We start from the raw sequence: 26,027 nt of genomic DNA, 5'->3' as shown, positions 1-26,027 counted from the left end.
GGATGGACAGGGCTGGTCTCCAGACTGGTCTCTACAGGGCTGGTCTCTACAGGGCTGGTCTCTACAGGGCTGGTCTCCAGACTGGTCTCTGGGCTGGATTACTGATTCAGATGGATGAAATAGCTCTGTTGACTGTCTGTGTTGTAGCTGTGTTGTAGCTGTGTTGTAGCTGTGTTGTAGCTGTGTTGTTGCTGTGTTGTTGCTGTGTTGTAGCTGTGTTGTAGCTGTGTTGTAGCTGTGTTGTTGCTGTGTTGTTGTGTCTGTAGTGTTGTGTTGACAATCGGGGCCCACAGACCATCGAGGGCCACCATTTATAAGAGAAGCTGATTAATGGCATTTAAACCGTTTATTTGATTAATCAGAAGAGGATACATGTTGTCAGGCTAGTTGTCCTCACAACTCACTGGTCTGACAGCAGGGGGTTGATAGATCATACAGATATCATAACTTAAACTCTCAAGACTTTCAGACACATCCTACTCCACAACCTGGATCTTGTCTCTGCATGATACAGCAGACAGCAGAAACTGTAATGGTGAGCAGGATACAGGATAAGCACAATGACGGCAAGTTGATAGGTCCTCCTGTCTGCAGCTCAGCCTGTCTGCACTGTCTCGGCCGACAGCCCGCCTGGAAAGCGTCTAGACGATGTTGAACTCGCAGACAGAGGCCCTCTCGCCGCGGCAGCTCTCGTCAAACCACTTCCCGTTAGCGGAGACGGAGAGGATGGCGCAGTCCTGGCTGCGCCCCCCGTCCGGCTGCAGGGTGATCTCCGTCTCCCAGTTCTTGAAGCGCAGCGCGCTGCCAGACTGGTCCACCCAGTCGCCCTCCGTTACCATGTCGTTGACTCCCAGCCAGACATGTTGGTTGGGGCCGATGCTGCGGCGGACGTAGTCGCTCAGCTGGTCGTTCTCCTCCCCGCTCAGCGGGGCACTCAGGGTCCCGCCCTTAGCGATGCAGTCATCGCTAGCGGTGTGGTGCGTCTTCTTCACTGGATCTGCCAGGAAACACTTACCAAGGACCTTGGTGCCTTTCAGGCAAACTAGGGGGACAGGATTTGTATACGTTTATTTATGGTGTTTGGTTTTATGGTTTTTGATTAATTTAATGGGAGGCTATTTACTTATTTCCTTTACTAATATAGTTATTTACAAACAATGATAAACTCTAAAGTTATATTACTGTTACATTACAGTCATTGGCGTCAGACTCTCAGATTATATATTGTGTGCCTTCAACTGGTCTTCACTTCAGGAAAAACGCTCAGCTTTCCATGACTAATGTGAAACATCCCTCAAGCTTCCCGCCAGGTTCTCATCGGGACTCAACAAAAAACCTCACATGACTCGCTATTTACATAACACATTACGTTTTGACCTGTTTGTAAAGCTTGCTGTTCTTTCAGCAGGTTCAGGTCGAGGATAATGTCTTCTATCTGCTTCTTTAGCTCCTCGATGGCAGCATTGCTGGCGTCTGAACACAGAACAACAGATCAACAGTTGTTTGTTTATTGTCAAAACTGCAGCAGTGATCAGTCTGCTGATCCTCGTGCAGAGGAATGCCTCCTGGCTACTTATGTGTTAAACACCCCCGGTCCCCCGGTTACACACCTCTGTTTTCGTTCTTCTTCCTCGAGCTGGACGTGTTTTCGCTGGTTTGCTGGAAAGCGGAATGTGCCAGAAGAAGAAGGCACAACATACGCATGACTCTGCTGTTCATCATTAGCCCACAAAGCTATACTTTCACACGCGGTAAACCTTCCGTATTTTCCCCCAAGACGGTTGACAACGATACCTCAATATAGCAACTGAACGTGTCCGGTGATCCAGGCGTATTTCACACAGTTGGATCCGCGATGCGCGGTGAAGTGGGGCTTAAGTGTGTGTGTGTGTGTGTGTGTGTGTTGGTTATACGCTGAGTCAGATCCCTCAGGAAAGTCAGTATTTTAGCAACAATAATATTTACCAGTGGGGGAGGAGATACATTCGAACAAGGTTGCTGCAGTGGCCTGGCCCCCCCCTAACCCTAACCCACTGAAAAAAGAATGAATTCACCACGGGCTTCGCCTATCGGCCCTGTATGCTAATGAGACGGAACTCTCCAGAACCAGAATCTGGCTTCTCTGTGCCCAAATATGACAAGACCTTCCTCAATGAACCGAACGTTATGAACCATGTTATAAACCGAATGTTATGAACTGTGTTATGAACTTTGTTTTGGAGTGTGTTATGAAACAAATGTTATGAACTGTGTTATTGATTGTGTTACCGGTTCTCCAAGATAGCGCCAGTGTGTTTGTCGGCACGCCGTGTATCTAATTTGTCTCTAACGTTTCTGTCCGCTCGATTTTTATTTGCCTTTTATCTGTTTGTAGTCTGTGTTTGGTCACTACCAATTGGTGTGGATACTCTGTTGACATATGACAGACAAACTTTAATCTGGATAAAGCATTTGATTGAATCCCGTCTACCTGGATGCCCTACTCTTTATGAGTTTGACAACTTTCGATCTCCCCTACCTCTAATCGCTTTCCTTGCTGGATTCCGCGCCATAGGAAGCGCCGTAGGAAAAGGGGGAATCGCTGTGGTATTCGCGTGAGGATCAGGAGGGCAGTTAATACTTCCTTTTTGCAACCCTCATCTAAATTCCCATGGAATATCACTCTATCTTTGTCTCGTCGTTTTCTGGATCCTAGTTATTCATTGAGTCATTTTTAGCAGACGCTCTTAACCAGAGCTGTCATATGCTTGTCATATTCCTGTCATATTCCTGTCATGTGCTCGTTATATCTGACATGACTTGTTCACCTATGTTCATTGCCCCCCCACGACCGTGTCTGCTCGGCGGGGGAATAAACCTGTCAAACATTCAGCTTTTCGAGTATGTTGGTCGGATTCAGGCTCAGGTACCGCACTCCCGTCTTAAAATGGCTTTATTAAACGCCAGATCAGTGTTGAATAAGACCTTTATTTTGAAATGACTTTTTGACCAGTCATGACCTGGATTTTCTATTCCTGACGGAGACGTGAGCTAAAGTCGGGGATTCTACAATGATCGGTGAACTCTGCCCACCTGACTGTTGTTTCATTAGCTCCCCGAGGAGCACTGGCAAAGGTGTAGGTGTAGCTATGGTCTTCAAGACCTTGTATAAGCTTCAAACTATCTCTGTTGGCTCATACTCATCATTCGAACTGCAGTGTGTGCTGATTGAGTCTGCTTCCACAACGACTTTATGTGCGCTGGTCTACAGACCTCCTAAGAGTGACAAAGCTTTTATTGTAGATTTGATTTTTCTTGCTGCTGTTGAGGGATTTTAATATTCATATGTGTTGTCCAGGTAAACCTTTGGTCTCTGAGTTTAATAATGTATTGAGTTGAGTTGTATTGCAGGTCCTACACGTTCTTGGTCACACACTTGACTTGATTGTGTCTTATGGTTTCCCCATTGAAGGTATTGAAATTAAGGATGCTAGTTTCTCAGATCATTTGCCTATTGTTTTTAATATTTTTAGGCATGGCCGTTTATCTTTTGTTAGGTCCACTGGTCAGTATTCTCGTTTTATTAATTATACTACTGTAGCCCAATTTGCTGACAGTTATCAGGAAAATGCAGCTTAATCATTGATCTTATCAACTGCTCAATACTCTCTGTCTCTCTCATTATTCTACTCATCCTGCTTAACCATTTTGGACTCTATTGCTCCTCTGAAGTTGAAACGAGCTAAAACAATGAAATCTTACCCTTGGCTAGATGATAATTCCCGATCTTTGCCTGTCGTATAGCTGAGAGGAGATGGAAGAAGGACCGACTTACTGTCTCTTATGAGATTTTTAATGACTGTTTGAGGAGCTTTCAGAGTGCACCTAAGATGGCTAGAATAAGATACCTCTCAGATTTAATTAATACACACACTAATAGACCTAAGATTGTATTTGCTACCTTTAATACTGCAATTAATCCAACCTCTCATTATAAAGTAGCTCCTTCTGGTGAAATCTGTGAGAAATGTCAGTGTTTTTTTATTGTAACTTGTAACTGTTGTTTAGATTATTGTAATTCCCTCTATGATGGTGTCCCCCAGTCCTCAATTGCCCGTCTTCAGATGGTGCAGAATGCTGCTGCCAGAATGTTATCGTCCACTAGAAAGTTTGATAACATGTCCCCAGTCTTTGCCTCTTTGCTCTGGCTTCCTGTCCAGTTTAGAATACGTTTTAAAATGTTATTGTTTGTTTTTAAAGCTCTTAATGGACAGGCACCTTCATATATCTCATACGTTTTAAAATTGCACGCACCCATTAGGTCACTGAGGTCTGCGGACAAGCTTCTTTTATACACTCCCCGATCACGCTGTGTACGCACAGGTGATGGGGCCTTTGCAGTTGCTGGTCCTAAGCTGTTGAATCAGCTTCCCCTATCTATTAGGCAGGCTCCTTCATTGTCTGTTTTTAAATCCAGGTTTAAGACCCACCTTTATGTTCTGCCGTTTCCCACCACTTGTGCTGTTGCTTGTTTTTCTGATGTTGACTGTTTAGTATTTTGTTTTACTGTGTATTTTATAGTGTTAAAAAAAAGAAGTATTTGGATTCTGTTTTTGTGCTTTTGTACCTCGGTCAGCCTTGCTGTGTTGTGAGTGTACTTTATAAAATGTACTGACTGACTTACTGAGTGTTATGAACTGTGTTATCAACTATGTTCTGAACTGTGTTATGGAGTGTGTTATGGAGTGTGTTATGGAGTGTTATAAACTGTGTTATATATATATATATATAATTCTTTATTTCAGACCCAGGGGGATCCATATCAATACAAACAACATAAACAAATACACAAACACAGAGTAAAAAATACACAGCCTTTCACAATATTCAGTGCCAAGCATACAGACATGATCGCCAATGGTTCCACAGTCTGGAAGAAAATCTGACCGAACTGCATAGAGGGTTGGCCAAAACTGCAATTAGGTTATTTTCAGACTCAGATGCCCTACACATAAATCCATACATCAGGCCACGTAACACAGCAGAGCAGGTAGGGACCCCAACACTTACAAACATTTGGCTTGCACTGGAGCTTCTTGGAGCTCTCAGCAGTAGCCTCATGCTATCATTATAGGCCACTGTAAGCTTTCTAATGCTGCCTTGTTTATAACGACACCACAGGTGGGCAGTATACAGCGGCGTACAATACGCTCTAAAGAGTGAGATTTTCACAGGTACAGAGCACATACTAAACTTATAAACTGTTATGAACCAAATGTTATGAACTGTGTTATGGAGTGTGTTATTGAGTATTATGAACTGTGTTATGAACTATGTTATGGAGTGTGTTATGGAATGTGTTATGAACTGTGTTATGAACCGTGTTATGAACCGAATGTTATGAACTTTGTTATGGAGTGTGTTATTGAGTGTTATGAACTGTGTTATGAACTATGTTATGGAGTGTGTTATGGAATGTGTTATGAACTGTGTTATGAACTATGTTATGGAGTGTGTTACAAATTGTGTTATGGAGTGTGTTGTGAACTGTGTTATGGAGTGTGGAGTGTGTTATGAACTGTGTCATGGAGTGTGTTATGAACTGTGTTATGGATTGTGTTATGAACTGTGTTATGGAGTGTGTTATGAACTGTGTTATGGAGTGTGTTATGAACTATGTTATTGGTGGGGTGTGTACATATATCAGTAATCTGTTTATTGTGTTTATCTCCTGTGGTCTTCAGCTGTACTGACTCACAGCCATCCCTTCTTCTGCCAACAATCAGATACTGTACACTGCTGCTGTGTGGAGGAAGAACACAGTTTTGTTGTCTAAGTAGATAAGCCCCTTCAGGGTGGAGAGTGATAGCAGCTGCTATGAGAGGCTCCTCTCCAGGCCACCAGGACAGACGGGAGCTCCCTGTATGCTCTTTAGATCATGGCTGCCAGCAACACAACATTCTCTTTCCAAAATACTACCACGCAAGTCGAGGAAATGTCTCACAGAGCTATATAACACATGATTCCCCACATCTTCTTCTTTCCTGTTTACAGTTAGGGTTTGAGTTGGGATGCTGGGAGAGGACATCACTGATGACATCACTGGAAAACTAATGAGAGGACAGACAAAGTTTAATGTTAAGCTTTCAGTTTATTTAAATGTAAATATTTACAAAACACATGAACAATGTATCAGATAAGTAGCTCGATATAATATTCCATTGAAAAAAATAATTAACGATGTACAAAAGATTCAGGCAAAGATAAAGGCAGCTTGATTCCTAATGATATAAATCCTGTGTTCCAGACGAGGGCTACGGGGGCTCGTCTGGCTGCTGTCCAGCCTCACACCCTTGTCTGAAGCTCCTTGTTCCTCCTTCATTCAAATGCATAGTTAGTATTTATCAGCGCTTGGTTACAGTTCTGACCCTTGACCTCGTGAACCCTTGACCTGTGTGGTCATGTTGCTGCTGTTGGCATGCAGCTTCTCTGGGGACACAGTACAGCCTCATGGGAAACTGAGTTCACTACAGTCATGTTACTATTCTGTCTATTTAAAGTCTTCTCAAAGCTCTCTGATAATTACAATTTCACAACACAACAACCCTTAAACTATCACACCAAGTCATATTGTCAAAATTCCTGGTCAAAGCTATAAGAACATCAACACCCCTTACTGTCATCATATGAATATGTAATACTTTACATGATATTCCTTTTGCAGTAAGTACTTCATATTATTATGATAAATACATAAACACAGAGGCAAATCAGTGAAGAGTGCGTAATGCTGACAGTTACAACACAGTGTTGCTGTCATCGTGCGTCTGCATCTTCAGAGTTCTGTGGTTACGTTGGGCAAAGCACTGTGGGAAACAAAGGCAGAGAAGTCAAGGGCAAAGCACTGTGGGAAACAGAGGCAGAGAAGTCAAGGGCAAAGCACTGTGGGAAACAGAGGCAGAGAAGTCAAGATGGCCGATCGTTGGTGGGACAGAGCAGAGGAGAATGCTGCGGTGTAGAACACATGTCAATACAGATCCAAAGAGGACTCACGTATTTCAAGTCATGTAAACATTTCTACGAGACATCTAGACATTTCTACCTGTGTCTACATGAGGACAGGTCAGTGTAGCACACTACTCATGGCTTTGTAGTCTGTTTCCTGAGTCGAGTAAAGGGTGATCATTCTCTTTGTGACATTATCAACACCACTAGGAAAACCAACACTACTAACCCCCCAACACCCCTGCCCTACCACTCCACTCCCCCACCCAATCCCCACCCCTCCCCCACCTACTACAGCTTTTATTCCAGAAAAATAAGCTCTGCCTCTATATTCTGTATTGCTGTACCGCTGGGAAATGTACATTTACATGTATTCATTTAGCAGACCGTTTTTATCCAAAGCGACTTCCAAGAGAGAGCTTTACAAAAGTGCATAGGTCACTGATCATAATGACAAGATGATAGGACAACCAAAACATGAAGCATACATTTTGGAAACCAAATAAGTGCCAATGGGAAGAACCATAAGAGCATGCAGTTAAACAAGTTCCAATTACATGAACCTCAAAAAGTGTAAGAGTTTACCTGTAGAAAAGCAAGCAACAATAATATAATTCACAATAAGTTAAATCAGTTACAACAAACCAACAAGAGCAACAAGTCCCTCGATAAGAGTCATTGTGTTCCTGAAGGAAACTAACATCAAATGTGCTTCATATTCACCTTTCAGAATGTAGTCAGTCAGCAGGCTGGGCACCTTGTCACTGTCATCCTTCATGGCTTGTAGAACTACACCCAAAACATTTAAATTTTACATTTATTCACTTAGCAGACGCTTTTATCCAAAGCGACTTCCAAGAGAGAGCTTTACAAAGGGCATAGGTCACTGATAATATAAAGATAGCCCCGAAGCATTGCGGTTGCCAAAACATGAAGCACACATAGTGAACAACCAAAAAGTGCCAAAGGGAAAAACCATATGAGCATGCAGTTAAGAAAGTTACAATTAAACAACATGAATCTCTAAGTGCAAGCAACAGTAAGATAAAAATAAGATTAACTCAAATAGAATACAACACAACAACACAAGGGATTTATGACACAGTAAAACAGCAACAGCAACCACAGTAACAGGGCGTTCACACTGACGGCAGTGTGATGCAACGAGGCATGAAAACGTGCGCTGAGGGGGGAGGCAAAGGGTGTTGGGGGACGAGCCAAAATGCATTTAGAAGGAGCCACAGGACGCTGGGGGAGGAGCCACAGGACGCTGGGGGAGGAGCCACAGGTCGCTGGGGGAGGAGCCACAGGTCGCTGGGGGAGGAGCCACAGGACGCTGGGGGAGGAGCTGAGGGGCATTGAGGAGCGGCAGGTCGGATACAAGCGTTGAAGGGCGTAAATGAAAGTGGACAAATGTTCAACTTTTTAGTGACACTGGGGCATGCAAACCTATCAACGGACACCTTACAGAAACAAATGACGTACATGTTCTTGTGGTCTCTAACTGTTCGAGTGCTACTGTATATAATGGGTTTGTATGATTACCAGTGTTGGGAATAATGCGTTACAAAGTAACCGTGCAAGTTTTTTGTCATGGAAATATCAACATTATTTTTCCCTTGTCCAGATCAAGGATACAAATATACTGGTCGGGTTGTAGTTTGTGTGCAGGTGCGAGAACTTCATCCACTGCAAATAATAGTAATTATAATCTTCACAAGCACCTAGTAAAACAACAAGCTTCTACAAAGCTAATCGCAAAAGAACCCAGTGCTAGCTTCGCTGATCAAGCAGTCGGAGCCACTTCATCAAAACAGCCGAGGCTTGATTTGAAACAGAAGTATTCCAGTCTGCCAGGCAGAACTAAACAGACTGATTGCCAGGTATGTTGTCAAGACATGCAACCTATGTCAACAGTTGAGTCAGTTGCCTTCAGGCAACTAATTAGCAACATACAATGATATAACATTTTACAGTTGTCGTGTCCCACACTGTGCCACTGCAACACTAAAATATTATAACTATCTGTGTGCGTTAATTTGATAATAGAAGCAGGGAATTAAAAGTAACACAAACGTTACTTTTCCTTGTAACTAATTACTTTTCTATGCAGTAACTAGTAGGGCTGTCCCCACTCAATCGACTAGTCGATTTTCTGGTTGATATGCTCTTGGTCGAAGATTTTTTTAGTCAAGCTGCCATATGGCACTGTGAGATCTGATTCCCGCTTGTGTCATCATTGCTGAATTAACAAAATGTTCTACAAAAATTGTAGATTATATTATTTAAGACACATAAAGCGACTCAAAAAATATATAATTTAAAAGAAAAGGTGATACTGTTTTCCCTTTTGCCCTTTGTTTTGGTTTGGTATTTTGCACACGGCACGAGCACAATTGGCTGCAGAACTACAAACTCTGCCATAGTCTACTTTGTCGGTGTTATTAGTCAAAATGGCTAAGAAATCTGTGGTATGGCAGCATTTCGTTAAAGAACATTTACATTTACAAAGTACCGGGTGACTCGAAAAACGTTGAATGCCAACAACGGTTTATTTTTCGACGTCGAATATGATGTAGCCTACCAACTGAAAAACATAAGTTGGCCTAGTCCTACTTCGCTCATGCTAACGCCCTGGGTTGAAAAATGAATATGCCTATTATAAGAATCACATCCAAATCGAATTACATTATCTTCTCCGGCCAACAAAATCCTTCTCTGTTGCACTGTTCCCCACTCAGCTTCTACATAAGTTCGCATGCTGCAAGTTTTCAAGCAGTGATAAGCGCGCTCTGATGATTTTCATGTTAAACAAACAATATTTTAAATTTGTAGTACATTGTAAAAGATACTTAATACCATCGGCATTCTGTTACAACAGGACTGGTGATACGAGTCTTATTATTGGTAGGCTATTAGTGGCTGAATCTCCAGCCGCCATTGAGTCAGATCGTGAAAATGTTTGTACTTTTTACATTTACATTTACATTTAGTCATTTAGCAGACGCTCGTATCCAGAGCGACTTACAGTAAGTACAGGGACATTCCCCCCGAGGCAAGTAGGGTGAAGTGCCTTGCCCAAGGACACAACATCATTTGGCACAGCCAGGAATTGAACTGGCAACCTTCTGATTACTAGCCCGATTCCCTAACCGCTCAGCCACCTGACTCGCTTTTTACTTTTGTACTTTTTTTTTAAAAGCGTTTCAAAGTTCGTTTGGTCGATTTTCAGAAGTTTTAGTCGAGTCTTGGACGATCAAAGAAATCTTAGTCAGGGACAGACCTAGTAACTAACTAATGCAGTTACTTCTGAAATAAGTAACTAGTAACTGTAACTAGTTACTCATTTTTGGTAACGTTCCCAACGCTGATGATTACCACATTTAAACCAAAGCGTAGTAACTAAAGCTAATGTAGCCTAATATAAAACTTTCGACTGGTGTTTGAAAGACAGACAATGCAAACAAGGACGCTTATAACTTACGAACATGACTAGCTAGCTAGTTAGCTTTACGTAGCTTTCAACTTTGTCAACCCACAGAGATTTAATTTAATGCTAGCACAGCGTTGCATTGCATAAGATCCTTGTTTTGTGTTGCTGTTGGTATGAATGCCCCGTAACTGTAGTGATACTGGTGATATGTAGGGAAGTTAGAAGTGGGTAAAGACACTGACTCTTAGTGAGGATCTGGAGGTCTTCCACCGACGGAGGTCCAGGCTTCTTCTCGTAAGGGATGACTGTGGTCAGGTACTGACCATCCACATATAACAGGATAGAAAATAGTCACTCACACAACGGACTACAGAATGGAGGGTGAGGATATCAGATGGAATAGGGAGGATGACAGTATGTGGTTCTCTGTGAAGGCCCTGTCCCTTTAAGAAGCTGCTGTCCAGGGAGGGGTCTCTCCCAGGAAGTGATCATGGGACAGGAAGAAATTATTAGAGGAAGTGATTGTGTTAGAGGTTATGTTGTCACGGTACCAACATTTCAGTAGTAGATACCAATACCAGTGAAATTTTACGGTACTCAATACCATTTTCGATACCAAAGACAAAAACTAAAATGGGTTATTGAACAACTCTCATTTGTTGACAGTGACAATCACCTACAATATCTAAATGCTGTAGTTGAATGACTTGACTTTCCAGATGAAATGTCTGTTCTTGGTCTTCGATTTTTGAAATACATTTCTAAATAAATGCGACTTATAGTCCAGTGTGACTATGTTTTTTTCCTCTTCATGACAAATTTTTTGACTGAGTAACTTAGTCCTAAAAATACAGTATACAACCCAAACTCCAAAACACAACTTTCTGCAAACTATGTAGTTTAAAAGCTTCTTTAAAAAAGTGTTAACCCTGTTTTCTCCTTTCGTATGCCTCAGTATTAGGTATTGCATTTGCAGTATGCTGCAAACCATAAAGGACATGAACGGTGATGTTTGCAAATTGGTTTCTGGTGATCGAAGATGTTTTCATTGTCACACCTAAAGTATTTCCATACGTGACTCTTCCACTTTTCTTGTCGACAACTTTTAGAGGAGTCCCTGCAGCATTGGCTGCTTGTCCAGTGTTGCCAAATTTTACAACATTTCACCTTCCCGAGCGACTTTTAGCGACTATTTAGAGAGCCACTAGCGACTTCTGGTGAGATTTCCAGTACTACCATAACTGGCATTCTGGTATTGTACCGTTTTTGTTTGTTTCAGTTGTTTGACTGATTTGGTACCGGAGTACCAGTTTTTGTGACAACACTAGTTAGAGGAAGTGTTGGGTGGGTATGGGTGAGGAAGTGATCATGGGACAGGAAGTGATCACGGGGTAGGAAGTGATCATAGGAGATTATGTTAGAGGAAGTGGGATGTTGAGAAGGAGGAATGGAAGGTTGAGAAAGAGGAGGAGGGATGGAAGACAGAGAGGAGGAGGGATGGAAGACAGAGAGAGGAGGGATGGAAGGCAGAGAGAGGAGGAAGCACCTGTGCGTCCTTGGCCCTGGTCCTGAAGGTGTGTCGGAAGCCATTTTGAATGGCAGAGGAGAGCCCCTTCATGCTGAATCGCTAGAGAGAGGCAGGGCAGAGAGAGAGGCAGGGCAGAGAGAGAGGCAGGGCAGAGAGGGGCAGGGCAGAGAGAGAGGCAAGGCAGAGAGGGGCAGGGCAGAGAGGGGCAGAGCAGAGAGGGGCAGGGCAGAGAGGGGCAGGGCAGAGAGAGAGGCAAGGCAGAGAGAGGCAGGGCAGAGAGGAGCAGGGCAGAGAGAGAGGCAAGGCAGAGAGAGGCAGGGCAGAGAGGGAGGCAGGGCAGAGAGAGAGGCAAGGCAGAGAGAGGCAGGGCAGAGAGGGAGGCAGGGCAGAGAGAGAGGCAAGGCAGAAAGGGGCAGGGCAGAGAGAGAGGTAGGGCAGAGAGAGAGGAAAGGCAGAGGGGGGCAGGGCAGGGCAGAGAGAGAGGCAATGCAGAGAGGGGCAGAGCAGAGAGAGGCAGGGCAGAGAGAGAGGCAAGGCAGAGAGAGACAAAGCAGAGAGAGGCAGGGCAGAGAGAGGCAGGGCAGAGAGAGGCAGGGCAGAGAGAGGCAGGGCAGAGAGGAGCAGGGCAGAGAGAGGCAGGGCAGTGAGGGGCAGGGCAGAGAGAGGCAGGGCAGAGAGAGGCAGGGCAGAGAGAGACAAAGCAGAGAGAGGCAGGGCAGAGAGAGGCAGGGCAGAGAGAGAGACAAAGCAGAGAGAGGCAGGGCAGAGAGAGGCAGGGCAGAGAGAGATGTGAGAAAAGAGAAAAGGAGAGAGATACACATCTGAAGACTAGAAGCCTGGTGAGAATGAAACAGGACTGAGATCTCACACTGTAATAGGTCACGTTTGTCACAACGACCACCTCTCACAAAGATCGCTTTAGCAAGTTACGCCTCCTAAAACTGAAGCCTCCTAAATGCTACGCCTCCTAGAAGTTACACTTTCTAAAGCTTAACCTTCTAAAAGCTATGCCTTCTAACAGCTACGCCTTCTAAAAGCTGCGCCTTCTAACAAATAGCTACTGGATAGCGAAGGAAGGTGGTATTCCCCCAGGATCCCAGAGAGAGGATCAGGGTTATCCTGAGAGAGAGGGTCACGGTTATCCTGAGAGAGAGGGTCAGGGTTATCCTGAGAGAAAGGTTGAGGATTATCCTAAGGAGGATTCTTACTGATCCCTGCTGCCGCTCCGGCCGGCCCTGCAGGCTCCTCCTCCTCCTCTGCTGCTCCTTGTGGAGGGTCTGGAGATCGATGAGGGCAGAGATGAAGGTGTTGCTGGCCTCCTTGTGGAAGGTCAGCTCGTCTCTCAGAGCCAGCTGTTCCAGCAGCTCCTCACTCAAGAGTCGGATGTGTGTCTCCACCTCCTCCAGAACCTCGTTCAGCTCCGCCACGCAGCGAGCCCGCAACCCTGCACACACACACACACAGGGACACACTCACACACACACACACAGGGACACACACAGGGACACACTCACACACACAGGGACACACACACATGCAGGGACACACACTCACACACACACACACACACACATGCAGGGACACACTCACACACACAGGGACACACTCACACACACACACACAGGGACACACTCACACACACAGGGACACACACACATGCAGGGACACACACTCACACACACACACACACATGCAGGGACACACTCACACACACAGGGACACACACACATGCAGGGACACACACTCACACACACACACACACATGCAGGGACACACTCACACACACAGGGACACACACACACACACAGGGACACACACACATGCAGGGACACACACTCACACACACACACACATGCAGGGACACACTCACACACACAGGGACACACACACATGCAGGGACACACACTCACACACACACACACACATGCAGGGACACACTCACACACACAGGGACACACACACACACACAGGGACACACACACATGCAGGGACACACACTCACACACACACACACATGCAGGGACACACTCACACACACAGGGATTGAACATTGTGTGAAAATGTTATTACTAAACAGTGGACAATAACATTATATGCTTTTACATAACTTCTCTTTCCCTCCCTTACTGGTGGGCTAAAACTCTCTCACACACACACACACACACACACATGCAGGGACACACTCACACACACACACACACATGCAGGGACACACTCACACACACACACACACACACATGCAGGGACACACTCACACACACACACACACACACATGCAGGGACACACTCACACACACACACACACACACACACATGCAGGGACACACACACACACACACACACATGCAGGGACACACTCACACACACACACACACATGCAGGGACACACTCTCTCACACACACACACACACAAACACATGCAGGGACACACACACACACACACACATGCAGGGACACACTCACACACACACACACACACACACGCAGGGACACACTCTCTCACACACACACACACACACACACACACATGCAGGGACACACACACACACACACACATGCAGGGACACACTCACACACACACACACACACACATGCAGGGACACACTCTCTCACACACACACACACACACACACACATACATGCAGGGACACACTCTCTCACACACACACACACACACACACACACATGCAGGGACACACTCTCTCACACACACACACACACACACACATGCAGGGACACACTCACACACACACACACACATGCAGGGACACACTCACACACACACACACACACACATGCAGGGACACACTCTCTCACACACACACACACACACACACATGCAGGGACACACTCTCTCACACACACACACACACACACACATGCAGGGACACACTCTCTCACACACACACACACACACACACATGCAGGGACACACACACACACACACACATGCAGGGACACACTCACACACACACACACACACACATGCAGGGACACACTCTCTCACACACACTCACACACAGGAGTGTCCACTCACTCAGTTTTTGTCTCAGGCTGGTGGTGGAGCAGGGAGGGCCAGCGGACCCAGGGGGGCCCAGGGAGGAGTCTAGCCGCGATGGGCTCTGGTCTGGAGAGTCCTGCAACATCTCCTCTATCTCCTCCAGGACCTACACACACACAACACACAGTAACACACCACACACCGTAATACACCACCCACAGCAACACACCACACAGTAACACACCACACACAATAAAACATGGTACTATTCACACCCTTCTACCCCCGACAAGAGAAAGGGTTTCCCCCTTTTCTTATCTTCCAGGAGAAGCTTCAAAGCTTCTGGCCCAGCATGGAGTCAGAAGGTAGACCAAAATAGTCTTACAGTATGGAGACAAAGGAGTCTGAGGAAAACTAACTTTTATAATGTTTTTTTTTATAATGTTTTTTTTTATGATTTGTAAACATTCCCCAAGGACTACACAACTCATGGACACTATTTCAATGACAGTGGTTGATGTGCTATAATGTGTGCTTTTCTCATTACTCAGAATGTTGTTTTACTTGATGTTTGACCATAAATTCCCTTCAGGTACAGTTACGTTTGTTATGTCCCCGGCCTAATCCGGGCCGGGATTTCTGTTTTACCCATGTGCCGGCTCCAGGTTTCATCCCATACACCATTCCTCCTTTGTAATTGACACACCTGCAACCCATCCCCTCATCATTACCACAGTATTTCAACCCCGGTTTACCTGTCACTCATCGCCAGTTCAACGCTTCGTCCAGAAGGTAGTATCGGCTCCTAGTATATGGTACTATATCTAGTCTATCCTAATACCTTGTTTTCTCTCTGCCTGCTACAGACCACATCCTCCGGTTCATCTGCCTGCCACACCTGCCTGCCGAACCGGATCTCCTTCGCTCTCCTTCACCTCAATTTCAATAAAACAGTCAACTATACTTCCAGTGGAGTCGTGCATTTGGGTCCACACCCCAGTAGCCAGTTGGTCCAACATAACAACGTTCGATCATACTAACAAAACCATTTGTCCCTCGCCCTCCTTGAATGTGTGTTCTGTATTGTTGTGTGCTTGTCTTCCCTTCTGTTTCCCCTCATTCTCGTTGCTGCGACCAGGTGCCTGTCTGTGATTGGCTACCGCCTCCATTCCCCGTCACCGGTACACCTACACCCATTGGCTGTCGTCACCACTCCCCCTCCGCCAACGCACTCCACTCCTCTAATCGTCTGTCCGTCTGTCCGTCTGTCCGTCCACCTTTAAACCCTGTCCTGCCCTCTGCTCGCTAGTCTCTAGCCGTGTGTTTATCATTGGTGCGTTTGTGCCATTTGCCAATATTTCTGAGACTCTTGTTTAGTGTTATACGTTGTCATCCTCCTGTTTGTTAGTTTAGTTATCGCCGATACTTGGTATCATGCTTTTCGTTTTATTAGTTCAGTCGCACAGAGGCTTTGGAACAGGTAAGCTTCCCATGGGCATGCACCTCATCACGTAGCTAACCCCTGTTAAACACCCTAGGTAAGGAGCGCTTGCCACCCATGTCTGTTTTTAGTATAGGGACGTTTTTTGGTTAGTTACTTTTTTTTCTGGTCGGCTGTGTTTTTGTGTTAGACAAACGTTTTGTTGGCTTGTACCTCAGTGTGTCTTGGTGTCATAGGCTCATTGAGCAGTGTTACGGCCTTTCCCCTAGAAAGGGCCTGTAACACCATTTATGAATGTTGTATTGTTATATTTTGAAGTACAACCGCCTGATGGTCCCACCGCTCAAGACTGCCCGGTCTCAACACAAGCTCTTCTCCTGCCTGGCCCCCCAGTGGTGGAATCAACTACCCACCTCCATCAGAGACACTGTCTCCCCACCTTCAAGAAAAGGCTCAAGACGCACTTGTTCCGGGAGTACAACTGTACTTAGGAATGGTTTGCTTGACCATATGTTAGTTTCCTCAAGGATCACAATGACTCTTGCTTAGAGACTTGTTGCTCTTGTGGTTAGTGGTAACTGATTTTTTTAAAAATGTACTCGCTGTGATATATTGTTTTTATTGTTTGTTGTTTTTCTACAAGTACACTTGCACTTATAGCGGTTCATGTTGATTAATTGTAACTTGTTTAACTACATGTTTTTATGGTTCTTGCCTTTGGCACTTATTTTGGTCGTTCACAATATGTGCTTCTTGTTTTGGCTACTCGCAATGTTTTGGGGCTATCTTTTTGTTATTATCAGTGACCAGTGTTGGGTAACCTAAGTAACTAATTAGATACTAGTTACATTCCTTGTAAAGTAACTAGTTACGTTAGTTACTTGCTGTAGAGAGTAAGGTGTTAAGTTACATTAAGTATTTTATTTCTAAGACAATTCACCTTGGTCACTCTTATGCCCAGAAGGCACATTTAATGGGTTGACCTCAGCAATAGCACATATTGTACTGAATATTCAGTGTCACTCGCATATAACATGATCAATCCTCAATATACAGCAAGACGGATTCAAGGTAATAATCCACTATAATGAAAAGCAATATTTGCATGAAGTTCTTCAATCAAGAAAGTCTTTAATCAATAAATAATGTTGTGAAATGTCAGGCAGAAGTCTAGTAGTTAGCTAGCTCTACAAGGGATAGGTTTGAATCTAGGAGAAAAACGAAGCTAAGCTATAGCTAGGTATATGGTAGCAAAATGGTGTTCACTTATGTACTAAACCAGACTATTTTACTTACTGTAATATAATCCTAAACCGAAACCACTGCGCGATACAGCAACACATCACACAAGCTTGAGTTCAATACATTATTTAATGTGACATTACGTAGGCCTGTATATGCAAGTCTTAAATAATTATTTAGTTGGTCGGCTCCATGACGCCGGTTAAATTGGGCTTGTGAGACTGCGCACCAAAAGAACGAAGGGGAACCCATCTGTCTAGCAGATTAAGACGTTTTCGTAGATACCTAGCGAAAAGTAGCCTCAACTTTCCTAGAGTTTTAGCTACATGCTGTGTGCTCTCAACCAAAAGACTAAATTAAGTAATGCGTTACTTGTTTGAACAAGGAACTAGTAACAGATTCATTCAATTAAATAAGTAACGCGTTAAGTTACTCGTTACCAACACTGTCAGTGACCTATGCACTTTGTAAAGCTCTCTCTTGGAAGTCGATTTGGATAAAAGTGTCTGCTAAATGAATAAATGTAAGTATAAGCAATGCAGAAACATTTGAAACATTGAAACCAAAGTAACCGTCCATTTCACACCTATAAGTGAATCTCAGGAGAACACCCAGCCGGAGGAAGTGACCAATGAAGGGATTCACCTTCACAAAGATACCCCCCTTTCCTCGTGGATTATAAAAACCCATGACAAACGATCACCCCCGCTTTTTCGTAGGAATAAACCTGAAGTGAACGTGTCACTCCTAACCTATTCTTCTAAATCAGAAATTCACTGGACCACCAGGAACTTTGACAAAAGATCCCTTTGTTTTATATTACGGACCGTTTGACGACGACCACAGAACTTTGACCCCTCTCCTTCACAAGAAAAAAGTAACTGCGACTAGCTACATTTCTTACTAGTAACATTGGCATGTTGTGGTTTAATTTGTCTGTGTTTGATTTAGATTACAAGTAAAATAACGTAACTTTTGTTAGGGCAACCGTTACCCCTACCCACACGAAGCCTATCTCTCTCTCTCCCTTCCCCCTACCCACACGAAGCCTATCTTAAATGAGCAAACCCCACTACACATGCTTCACACTTACAGACATGTATGTATACACACAGACATGCACATGTACATGACAGGCCGACAGTCAGACAGGCCGACAGTCAAACAGGCCGACAGCAAGGCAGGGCTTGGAGTTCGATTTGGTGGGGCCAACCCAAATGTTACTGTGTGCAAAGCAACGCCCCCCCCAACCAACGAGTCAACATTTCACGTGTGTTTGTACCTGCTCTGCTGTGAGGACCGGCTCATCGCTGAAACAAGACACGATGATGGAGTGCAGGTCCATCTGCTCCCTCATCTCCTCATCCTCCTGCAGCAGCTCTCCTCCACACGCCCTCTGACCTCCACACGCCCTCTGACCTCCACACGCCCTCTGACCAGCCGGTATGGGGTGGGAGTGGAAGGAGAGAGAGGGAGAGAGAGAGAGAGATGAAGTAATTGAGGGAGGGAGGGAGGGAGGGAGGGAGGGAGGGAGGGAGGGAGGGAGGGAGGGAGGGAGGGAGGGAGGGAGGGAGGGAGGGAGGGAGGGAGGGAGGGAGGGAAGGAGGGAGGGAGGGAGGGAGGGAGGGAGGGAGGGAAATAGGAAGAGAGGGGGGGAAATAGACAGAGAGAGAAAGAGAAGAATGGAGAGAAAGGGAGTGAGAGAGGACGTGAGAGAGAGTGAGATAGGGAGTGAGAGAGGGAAGGAGAGAGAGGGGTGGAGAGAGAGGGAGTGAGAGAAAGAGTGAAAGACGGAATGAGAGAGGGAAGGAGAGATTATCAAACTCACTGGACTGTCCTCCAGGTTGAGAGCGGGAATGTGGAGGGTACGTGTGTGCGACTGTTTCCAGTCCACCGCCATCACGTTACCATAGTTATCCGTGAGGGCGTTCCATATCCTGTGAGAAAATGAATTAAGGGGAAAGATTGGTCAGCTTCCAGCTCCAGGGGACGGTCATTCTATCCGGAATTAGAAATAAATAGTTCCTACTTGTTTTCGTCAAGATGGAGCTACCATAAACGCATAAACGTGATTATTCCCGCTCCTAATCTTCACGGGTACATGTGTTGAATACGCGTTGTGTCACAACACGCTTTTACATAGACCTATGTAAAACGTGCATGGTCCGCGTTGGATGGTTATTCTTACAAATGCAAGTCACTGCCCTGGAGGAAAGACGAACTAGACACTGGAATTTGATACTTTAGTTGCAACGGCCTTATTACAGTGAGACTTGCATTCTTGATTAAATAAATATACTTACTCGTCATTCCTCATTATTGTATCCTCGTTTATGAGCTGTACGGGAGCAATTATTTCTGTTTTGATACTGACGTTTTGAAAGCATACTGTCAACTTCTCATCAAACCTTTTCAGATCTTCCATTGACTGGAAACTGCCTATTTCACTCGAAAAGCTGTTGCCTACTTCCGGAAGATCCTTTAACATTCCCCTCACCTCATCCAGTAACAATTTATCTAGGTTCATCCGAGTCCCCTGCTCTGGAACCGTCTTGAGGTCGTTAAAGTCCTGCCACTCACAGCGCGCCGCCATCATGGCCGCCGCCCGTGATGTATGCGGTAACGGTACCGGTAGGAACTCCGGACGCAGCATCTGACCCAGGTTCTGTTGACAAAATTTGCTTTGAAAACCCATTTTATTGAGTTAGTTTGCAAATGCCAAATGGATAACTAGCCTACTGAATATCAGATACGAGTTTATCAAACATTTTTGCTCCGATCTTGCTTGAAAACAAAGTCGCATTCCATACCCGAAAGAAAAACATTTTTTTATACAAATAAAGTGTAGCTGTACTAGCCCATGAAGGGGTATATGCAAATATAAACTATTACATTAAGTTATTAAAGAGAGAGAGAGAGAAATAGAGAGAGAGAGAGAGAGAAATAGAGAGAGAGAGAGAAATAGAGAGAGAGAGAGAGAGAGAGAGAAATAGAGAGAGAGAGAGAAATAGAGAGAGAGAGAGAGAGAGAGAGAGCGAAAGCTAGCCCCAGGGAGGGGGGGGGGTGCTACCAAATCTGGCTGCCCTGTTTTACTTTTTCGCGTTGGCTCTGGATGCCATTTTGTACCATTTAACTGCACGCAGAGTCATAAAGAGAAAGGGTTGCATCAATTGATTGGCTTTACGTTCATGGTACTGTACTGTAGGCTAGTTAGAACTAGAGCGAGCTAGCATCAGTTTCAAACACAGCAGCATCGTCGTTGAGGAACAGTTGTACTGTATTGTATGATGGAGCTGTGCCAAGGTAAGAATGTGTAAAAAACACTACTTTTAATCTGCCTCCGAAACAGAAGGCAACCTGTATCGCAGAGTGCAGCGATATCCTGATTAAATAGCCCGCCCTGCTAAGAAGGTGTGCCCCTGTGATATGACGCGCTGCCAGTGACGCGCTGCTAATGAGGCGCTTTGTCTCGCGTCCCACTTCATGAACAGCTCCGCTTGATCAGCCACTACCTCTCCACCTTGTCTATGTGTTGCCTGTTCTGTGTTGCCACACTGTCTGTGTTGCCTGTCCTGTGTTACCAGGTAACGTCATGTCCCCCGAGAGCTTCCCTGTTCCCAGGTGCAGCTCCACACCTGTTGTGATTGACATCTCATCCACAGTAAGTAGCACTCCCTCTCCATCTCTGTTAGGCCATCTACCTTCAGATTCAGCATGTTAAACACCTCCCCCAATACTGGTTTATATTCTGTGTTCTTCTTTAAAGGGTTCTGATTTTAGTCCGTGAGTTGAGGCTGACCGCTGATTGCGGCCACAATCAATGGTGCAGTTCACGCCAGACGCGCCGCGGCGCGTTTCAGAAGCGTCCCAGACGCGACCCTCCTACCCTACGCGCAACTTCCCGAGAGATAGGTATGCTTTTCTATTTTTGACGGAGGTCAACCATCGGGGGCCTGTTCCATAAAGCGAGTTTACCAAATGAACGGAGAAGTAACTGACATGCCTGGCTTTATGGAACATGCCCCCGGCCAGTACGCTAAACAGTGCCCCCAGTCAATTGCATTTACATTTCACAACGTAAATGCATGCATGTGAATATTGTCCACACTGTTAGAGGACCATTAAATACTTAATTAAAGAGTGAAATAATTATATATGTATTTTATATTAAATGAACTGGTATTTTAATGAATTCATGACACAATTAAGTAATTATTTAATGGTGTATTTATTTAATTCATGTTGGCACCATTAGTCCTCCATAGGTTTCACCCGGTTTACATAATACACGAAAGCTTGTTACTATTCACGTTTTTTTTTTATTCGTGTTAAGAATACTGTAGCCAAGCCCAAATCCTATCTCTACGATGGGCACATGTATCATAGAAAACCGATTATGTTGTTCGTTAATTTATACGGTAAACAAAGGTTGTAGTAGCCATAGTCCTATTATAGGGGTTGTTTTGTAACCCAAGCTCCACCCATGTGTGGGACGCTGTTTGCGCGCTAGATGGCGATATAAAACTGTCCCGGTTTAAAGTTCATCACCGTTCCTGCTTCACCGGAAATGACAGCATACCACGGAAGCAGGACGAGACATGGAGGCGGCGGTATTCATCCTCTCGCTGGTCGACTGCTGCGCTCTCATCTTCCTGTCGGTATACTTCGTATCCTTTTAACGTTAATTGTTGCCACCCGAAGTACACGTAATGTGTTCTGGGCTCGAGTGAAGACCTATTTATATTTTGTAATAGGGCTCCGGCGTTGGTGCCCCGGGATAGGCGGGAGTAAGTTGTGTTCGAATGCAGAATCAATTACAGTCCACAAGTTACGTTGCAGTAGCTTCCCCTGCCTTGCAGCTGTATATTCTGAGTATTTACCTAGTTCCTAGCTCCAGCCCCGGCAGGTGCCGCCGTGTCAAGGTGTGTTCTGCTTGCAGATGTTGAGACTGGGAGCTTGCTACTGAAAAACATCACACGGGAAGCCATGACACAGTAAGCTAGCACGTTAGCCAACTAAACGTTAGGCTCATCGATTCCCCTTCCTATAGCTAAATAACTTCAGCTGTCACATAAAACTGTTCCAGCATAGGTGGTATATATTAATTACTTGCACCTTAACTTCACTGATAGATAATCACACTGTCGGATTTGGAGTGTGACTACATTAACGCACGAGCTTGCTGTTCGAAGTTGAACAAAGTAAGTCGATATCAGTAAAACAGTTATGTTTTTTTTTTTTGACAGGATGAAATTCCCGCATCTCCGACCTTAAACCTTATTTTCAGATAAGAAATCAGTTTGTGTGTTTGTGTGTAGTGGGTTGTTCCAGAGCTGGTAGGACAGGCCCTGGCTACAGTGCTGATGCTGGTGTCCATGCACTGGTTCATATTTCTACTGAACCTGCCTGTAGCGGCCTGGAATGTCTTCAGGTGAGCTAGATTTACAATGTACATAGAATTCAAATATACTATCTTACATAATTCAGTTATCCTATCATATGTATATCAGTTACCTAAAGTGACATGAACAGTGCATTCTGTTGTGTGTTCATTGTTTCTTATCAGTGAATGTGTTCATTGGTGCGTTGGTAGAGTGGAACTACAGCATTGGACATGTACTAAGTCTGCTGGTTTGTGGGTTGTCTCTGGCAGGTTTGTAAAGGTGCCGATGGGGAACATGGGCGTGTTCGACCCCACTGAGATACACAACCGTGGCCAGCTCAAGTCCCACATGAAGGAGTCAATGATCAAACTGGGCTTCCACCTGCTCTGCTTCTTCATTTACCTGTACAGGTGAGTCCAGGTCACGTCTGTCTACTACAGGGAAGTCTCATCTGTCCACTGCTGCAGAGTGCAGCACTCAGAACTGTGCTGCAGAGTGCACTGACAGTAGCGCTGTGCTCTACTGCAGAGGGCAGGACAGTAGCGCTGTGCTCTGCTGCAGAGAGCAGGACAGTAGCGCTGTGCTCTGCTGCAGAGAGCAGGACAGTAGCGCTGTGCTCTGCTGCAGAGAGCAGGACAGTAGCGCTGTGCTCTGCTGCAGAGAGCAGGACAGTAGCGCTGTGCTCTGCTGCAGAGTGCAGGACAGTAGCGCTGTGCTCTGCTGCAGAGAGCAGGACAGTAGCGCTGTGCTCTACTGCAGAGAGCAGGACAGTAGCGCTGTGCTCTGCTGCAGAGAGCAGGACAGTAGCGCTGTGCTCTGCTGCAGAGAGCAGGACAGTAGCGCTGTGCTCTGCTGCAGAGAGCAGGACAGTAGCGCTGTGCTCTGCAGCAGAGTGCAGGACAGTAGCGCTGTGCTGCAGAGTGCAGGACAGTAGCGCTGTGCTCTACTGCAGAGAGCAGGACAGTAGCGCTGTGCTCTGCAGCAGAGTGCAGGACAGTAGCGCTGTGCTCTACTGCAGAGAGCAGGACAGTAGCGCTGTGCTCTGCAGCAGAGTGCAGGACAGTAGCGCTGTGCTCTGCTGCAGAGAGCAGGACAGTAGCGCTGTGCTCTGCTGCAGAGAGCAGGACAGTAGCGCTGTGCTCTGCTGCAGAGAGCAGGACAGTAGCGCTGTGCTCTTCTGCAGAGAGCAGGACAGTAGCGCTGTGCTCTGCTGCAGAGAGCAGGACAGTAGCGCTGTGCTCTGCTGCAGAGAGCAGGACAGTAGCGCTGTGCTCTACTGCAGAGGGCAGGACAGTAGCGCTGTGCTCTGCTGCAGAGAGCAGGACAGTAGCGCTGTGCTCTGCTGCAGAGAGCAGGACAGTAGCGCTGTGCTCTGCTGCAGAGAGCAGGACAGTAGCGCTGTGCTCTGCTGCAGAGAGCAGGACAGTAGCGCTGTGCTCTGCAGCAGAGTGCAGGACAGTAGCGCTGTGCTGCAGAGTGCAGGACAGTAGCGCTGTGCTCTGCTGCAGAGAGCAGGACAGTAGCGCTGTGCTCTGCTGCAGAGAGCAGGACAGTAGCGCTGTGCTCTGCTGCAGAGTGCAGGACAGTAGCGCTGTGCTCTGCTGCAGAGTTTAGGTTTAGTTCCTCCACCCTGGTAATTAGTTTAGTGGTCTAACTGAAACACTGTTGTATTTTCTTCCCAGCATGATCCTGGCGTTGATCAATGACTGACAGTCCTGCTCTGCTCCCAACCCAAGCAGCCAAATGATGAACTCTTGGGTATGAGATTAACCCTGGCCTGGGCCAAGCCTCCTGCTCATCCCAAGACTTCATCACACTCCATGGACCTCGGACAACCACTCAGCCCAGCACCTCCCAGCCCAGCACCTCCCAGCCCAGCACCTCCCAGCCCAGCACCTCCCAGCTCAGCACCTCCCAGCCCAGCTCAGCACCTCCCAGCCCAGCTCAGCACCTCCCAGCCCAGCTCAGCACCTCCCAGCCCAGCTCAGCACCTCCCAGCCCAGCTCAGCACCTCCCAGCCCAGCTCAGCACCTCCCAGCCCAGCTCAGCACCTCCCAGCCCAGCTCAGCACCTCCCAGCCCAGCTCAGCACCTCCCAGCCCAGCTCAGCACCTCCCAGCCCAGCTCAGCACCTCCCAGCCCAGCTCAGCACCTCCCAGCCCAGCTCAGCACCTCCCAGCCCAGCTCAGCACCTCCCAGCCCAGCCCAGCACCTCCCAGCCCAGCACCTCCCAGCCCAGCTCAGCACCTCCCACCACTCAGCCCAGCTCAGCACTTCCCAGCTCAGCACCTCCCAGCCCAGCCCAGCACCTCCCAGCCCAGCACCTCCCAGCTCAGCACCTCCCAGCCCAGCCCAGCACCTCCCAGCCCAGCACCTCCCACCACTCAGCCCAGCTCATATCAGTTTTAATAACATGCTCCTTCAGATCTCAAAACTGTCCTCAGTAAATGGTGTGTGAGCATGTGTGAATGTGTTCTGCTGCAGCCATGTTGAGAGGTCTCCTGGTGTTCCAGGCCAGAGGAATCCCAGCCCAGCCCCCTGAACAGCAAGCTTTCTAAAAATTGCTTTTTTCTTTTTAATGCGTTTTGTCTGTTTCTTCATGTTTTCTTCTTTCTGACCATAGTGTTGTACTGCAGATCACCAGCCAGTGTGTTTACAGTAACCTGATATTGGATCCAGCTCTGAGGTTACACTGGCTGGTGATGGAAGTTCACTCAGAAATTGTCTAACACTGATTTGGGTCATTTCAACTTTGACTGATTCTGTCTCTTGATGCGTTGGAGGATAATGCATTGCCTGTTTGTTTCTTTTTCCATGAGAACATGCCTGCTGTTGTTCTAGCTTCTGAGGCAGTGTGGGAGTACCTGTGTTCAATACATCAGTATTTCTTTATGTTCCAAACTGGGGAGGGAAGTATTTTAAGATTCATTTTGGAAGGTTATACAAACTTTGCATTTGAAAATTATGGAGTTTCTTAAATAAACTTGAAAGAGGAGAGTGATAAATGCAGCTCAA

General features: G+C 46.1%; 3 protein-coding genes and 1 pseudogene across 10 annotated transcripts; 2 read left to right on the top strand and 2 right to left on the bottom strand.

The window, feature by feature from the left end:
* Positions 1-327: 327 nt before the first annotated feature.
* Positions 328-1,975, bottom strand: clec3ba (C-type lectin domain family 3, member Ba). 2 transcript variants are annotated; one of them, XM_084669185.1, is made up of 3 exons: positions 1,611-1,966; positions 1,378-1,473; positions 328-1,042 (listed from the first exon to the last, which is right to left on the bottom strand). In XM_084669185.1, exons 1-3 carry the CDS (start codon positions 1,720-1,722, stop codon positions 642-644), a joined length of 609 nt encoding a protein of 202 aa, XP_084525311.1. In that variant the 5' UTR covers positions 1,723-1,966; the 3' UTR covers positions 328-641. The 2 variants fall into 2 exon arrangements, with proteins under 2 accessions (XP_084525311.1, XP_084525312.1); XM_084669186.1 differs by lacking the exon at positions 1,378-1,473 and having other exon boundaries at positions 1,611-1,975.
* A 1,257-nt stretch (positions 1,976-3,232) lies between these two features.
* LOC146300300 (uncharacterized) lies at positions 3,233-4,784 on the top strand (annotated as a pseudogene).
* Positions 4,785-6,110: 1,326 nt separating this feature from the next.
* Positions 6,111-20,334, bottom strand: fez2a (fasciculation and elongation protein zeta 2a). Of its 6 annotated transcripts, none has more exons than XM_084702160.1 (9): positions 19,933-20,307; positions 19,458-19,566; positions 18,912-19,043; positions 14,983-15,112; positions 13,154-13,389; positions 11,964-12,044; positions 10,660-10,735; positions 7,708-7,773; positions 6,111-6,845 (listed from the first exon to the last, which is right to left on the bottom strand). In XM_084702160.1, exons 1-9 carry the CDS (start codon positions 20,280-20,282, stop codon positions 6,829-6,831), a joined length of 1,197 nt encoding a protein of 398 aa, XP_084558286.1. In that variant the 5' UTR covers positions 20,283-20,307; the 3' UTR covers positions 6,111-6,828. The 6 variants fall into 6 exon arrangements, 5 of the variants coding, with proteins under 5 accessions (XP_084558286.1, XP_084558285.1, XP_084558288.1 ...); XM_084702159.1 differs by having other exon boundaries at positions 18,912-19,061; positions 19,933-20,303; XM_084702162.1 differs by having other exon boundaries at positions 18,912-19,061; positions 20,127-20,248.
* Positions 20,335-20,794: 460 nt separating this feature from the next.
* On the top strand, positions 20,795-26,007 carry cnih4 (cornichon family member 4). 2 transcript variants are annotated; one of them, XM_084702158.1, is made up of 7 exons: positions 20,795-21,290; positions 21,396-21,541; positions 22,204-22,296; positions 22,762-22,830; positions 22,948-23,060; positions 23,283-23,423; positions 24,696-26,007. In XM_084702158.1, the coding sequence occupies exons 3-7, from the start codon at positions 22,228-22,230 to the stop codon at positions 24,721-24,723; spliced, it is 420 nt and encodes a 139-aa protein (XP_084558284.1). In that variant the 5' UTR covers positions 20,795-21,290; positions 21,396-21,541; positions 22,204-22,227; the 3' UTR covers positions 24,724-26,007. The 2 variants fall into 2 exon arrangements, with proteins under 2 accessions (XP_084558284.1, XP_084558283.1); XM_084702157.1 differs by having other exon boundaries at positions 22,140-22,296.
* Positions 26,008-26,027: the final 20 nt, after the last annotated feature.

Source organism: Hypomesus nipponensis, chromosome 2 (assembly GCF_054491055.1).
Source record: "Hypomesus nipponensis isolate SF chromosome 2, ASM5449105v1, whole genome shotgun sequence".
NCBI classification, from domain to species: Eukaryota; Metazoa; Chordata; class Actinopteri; order Osmeriformes; family Osmeridae; genus Hypomesus; species Hypomesus nipponensis.
The sequence above is the reverse complement of the archived record's forward strand: the minus strand, read 5'-3'. Positions and strand labels throughout refer to the sequence as shown.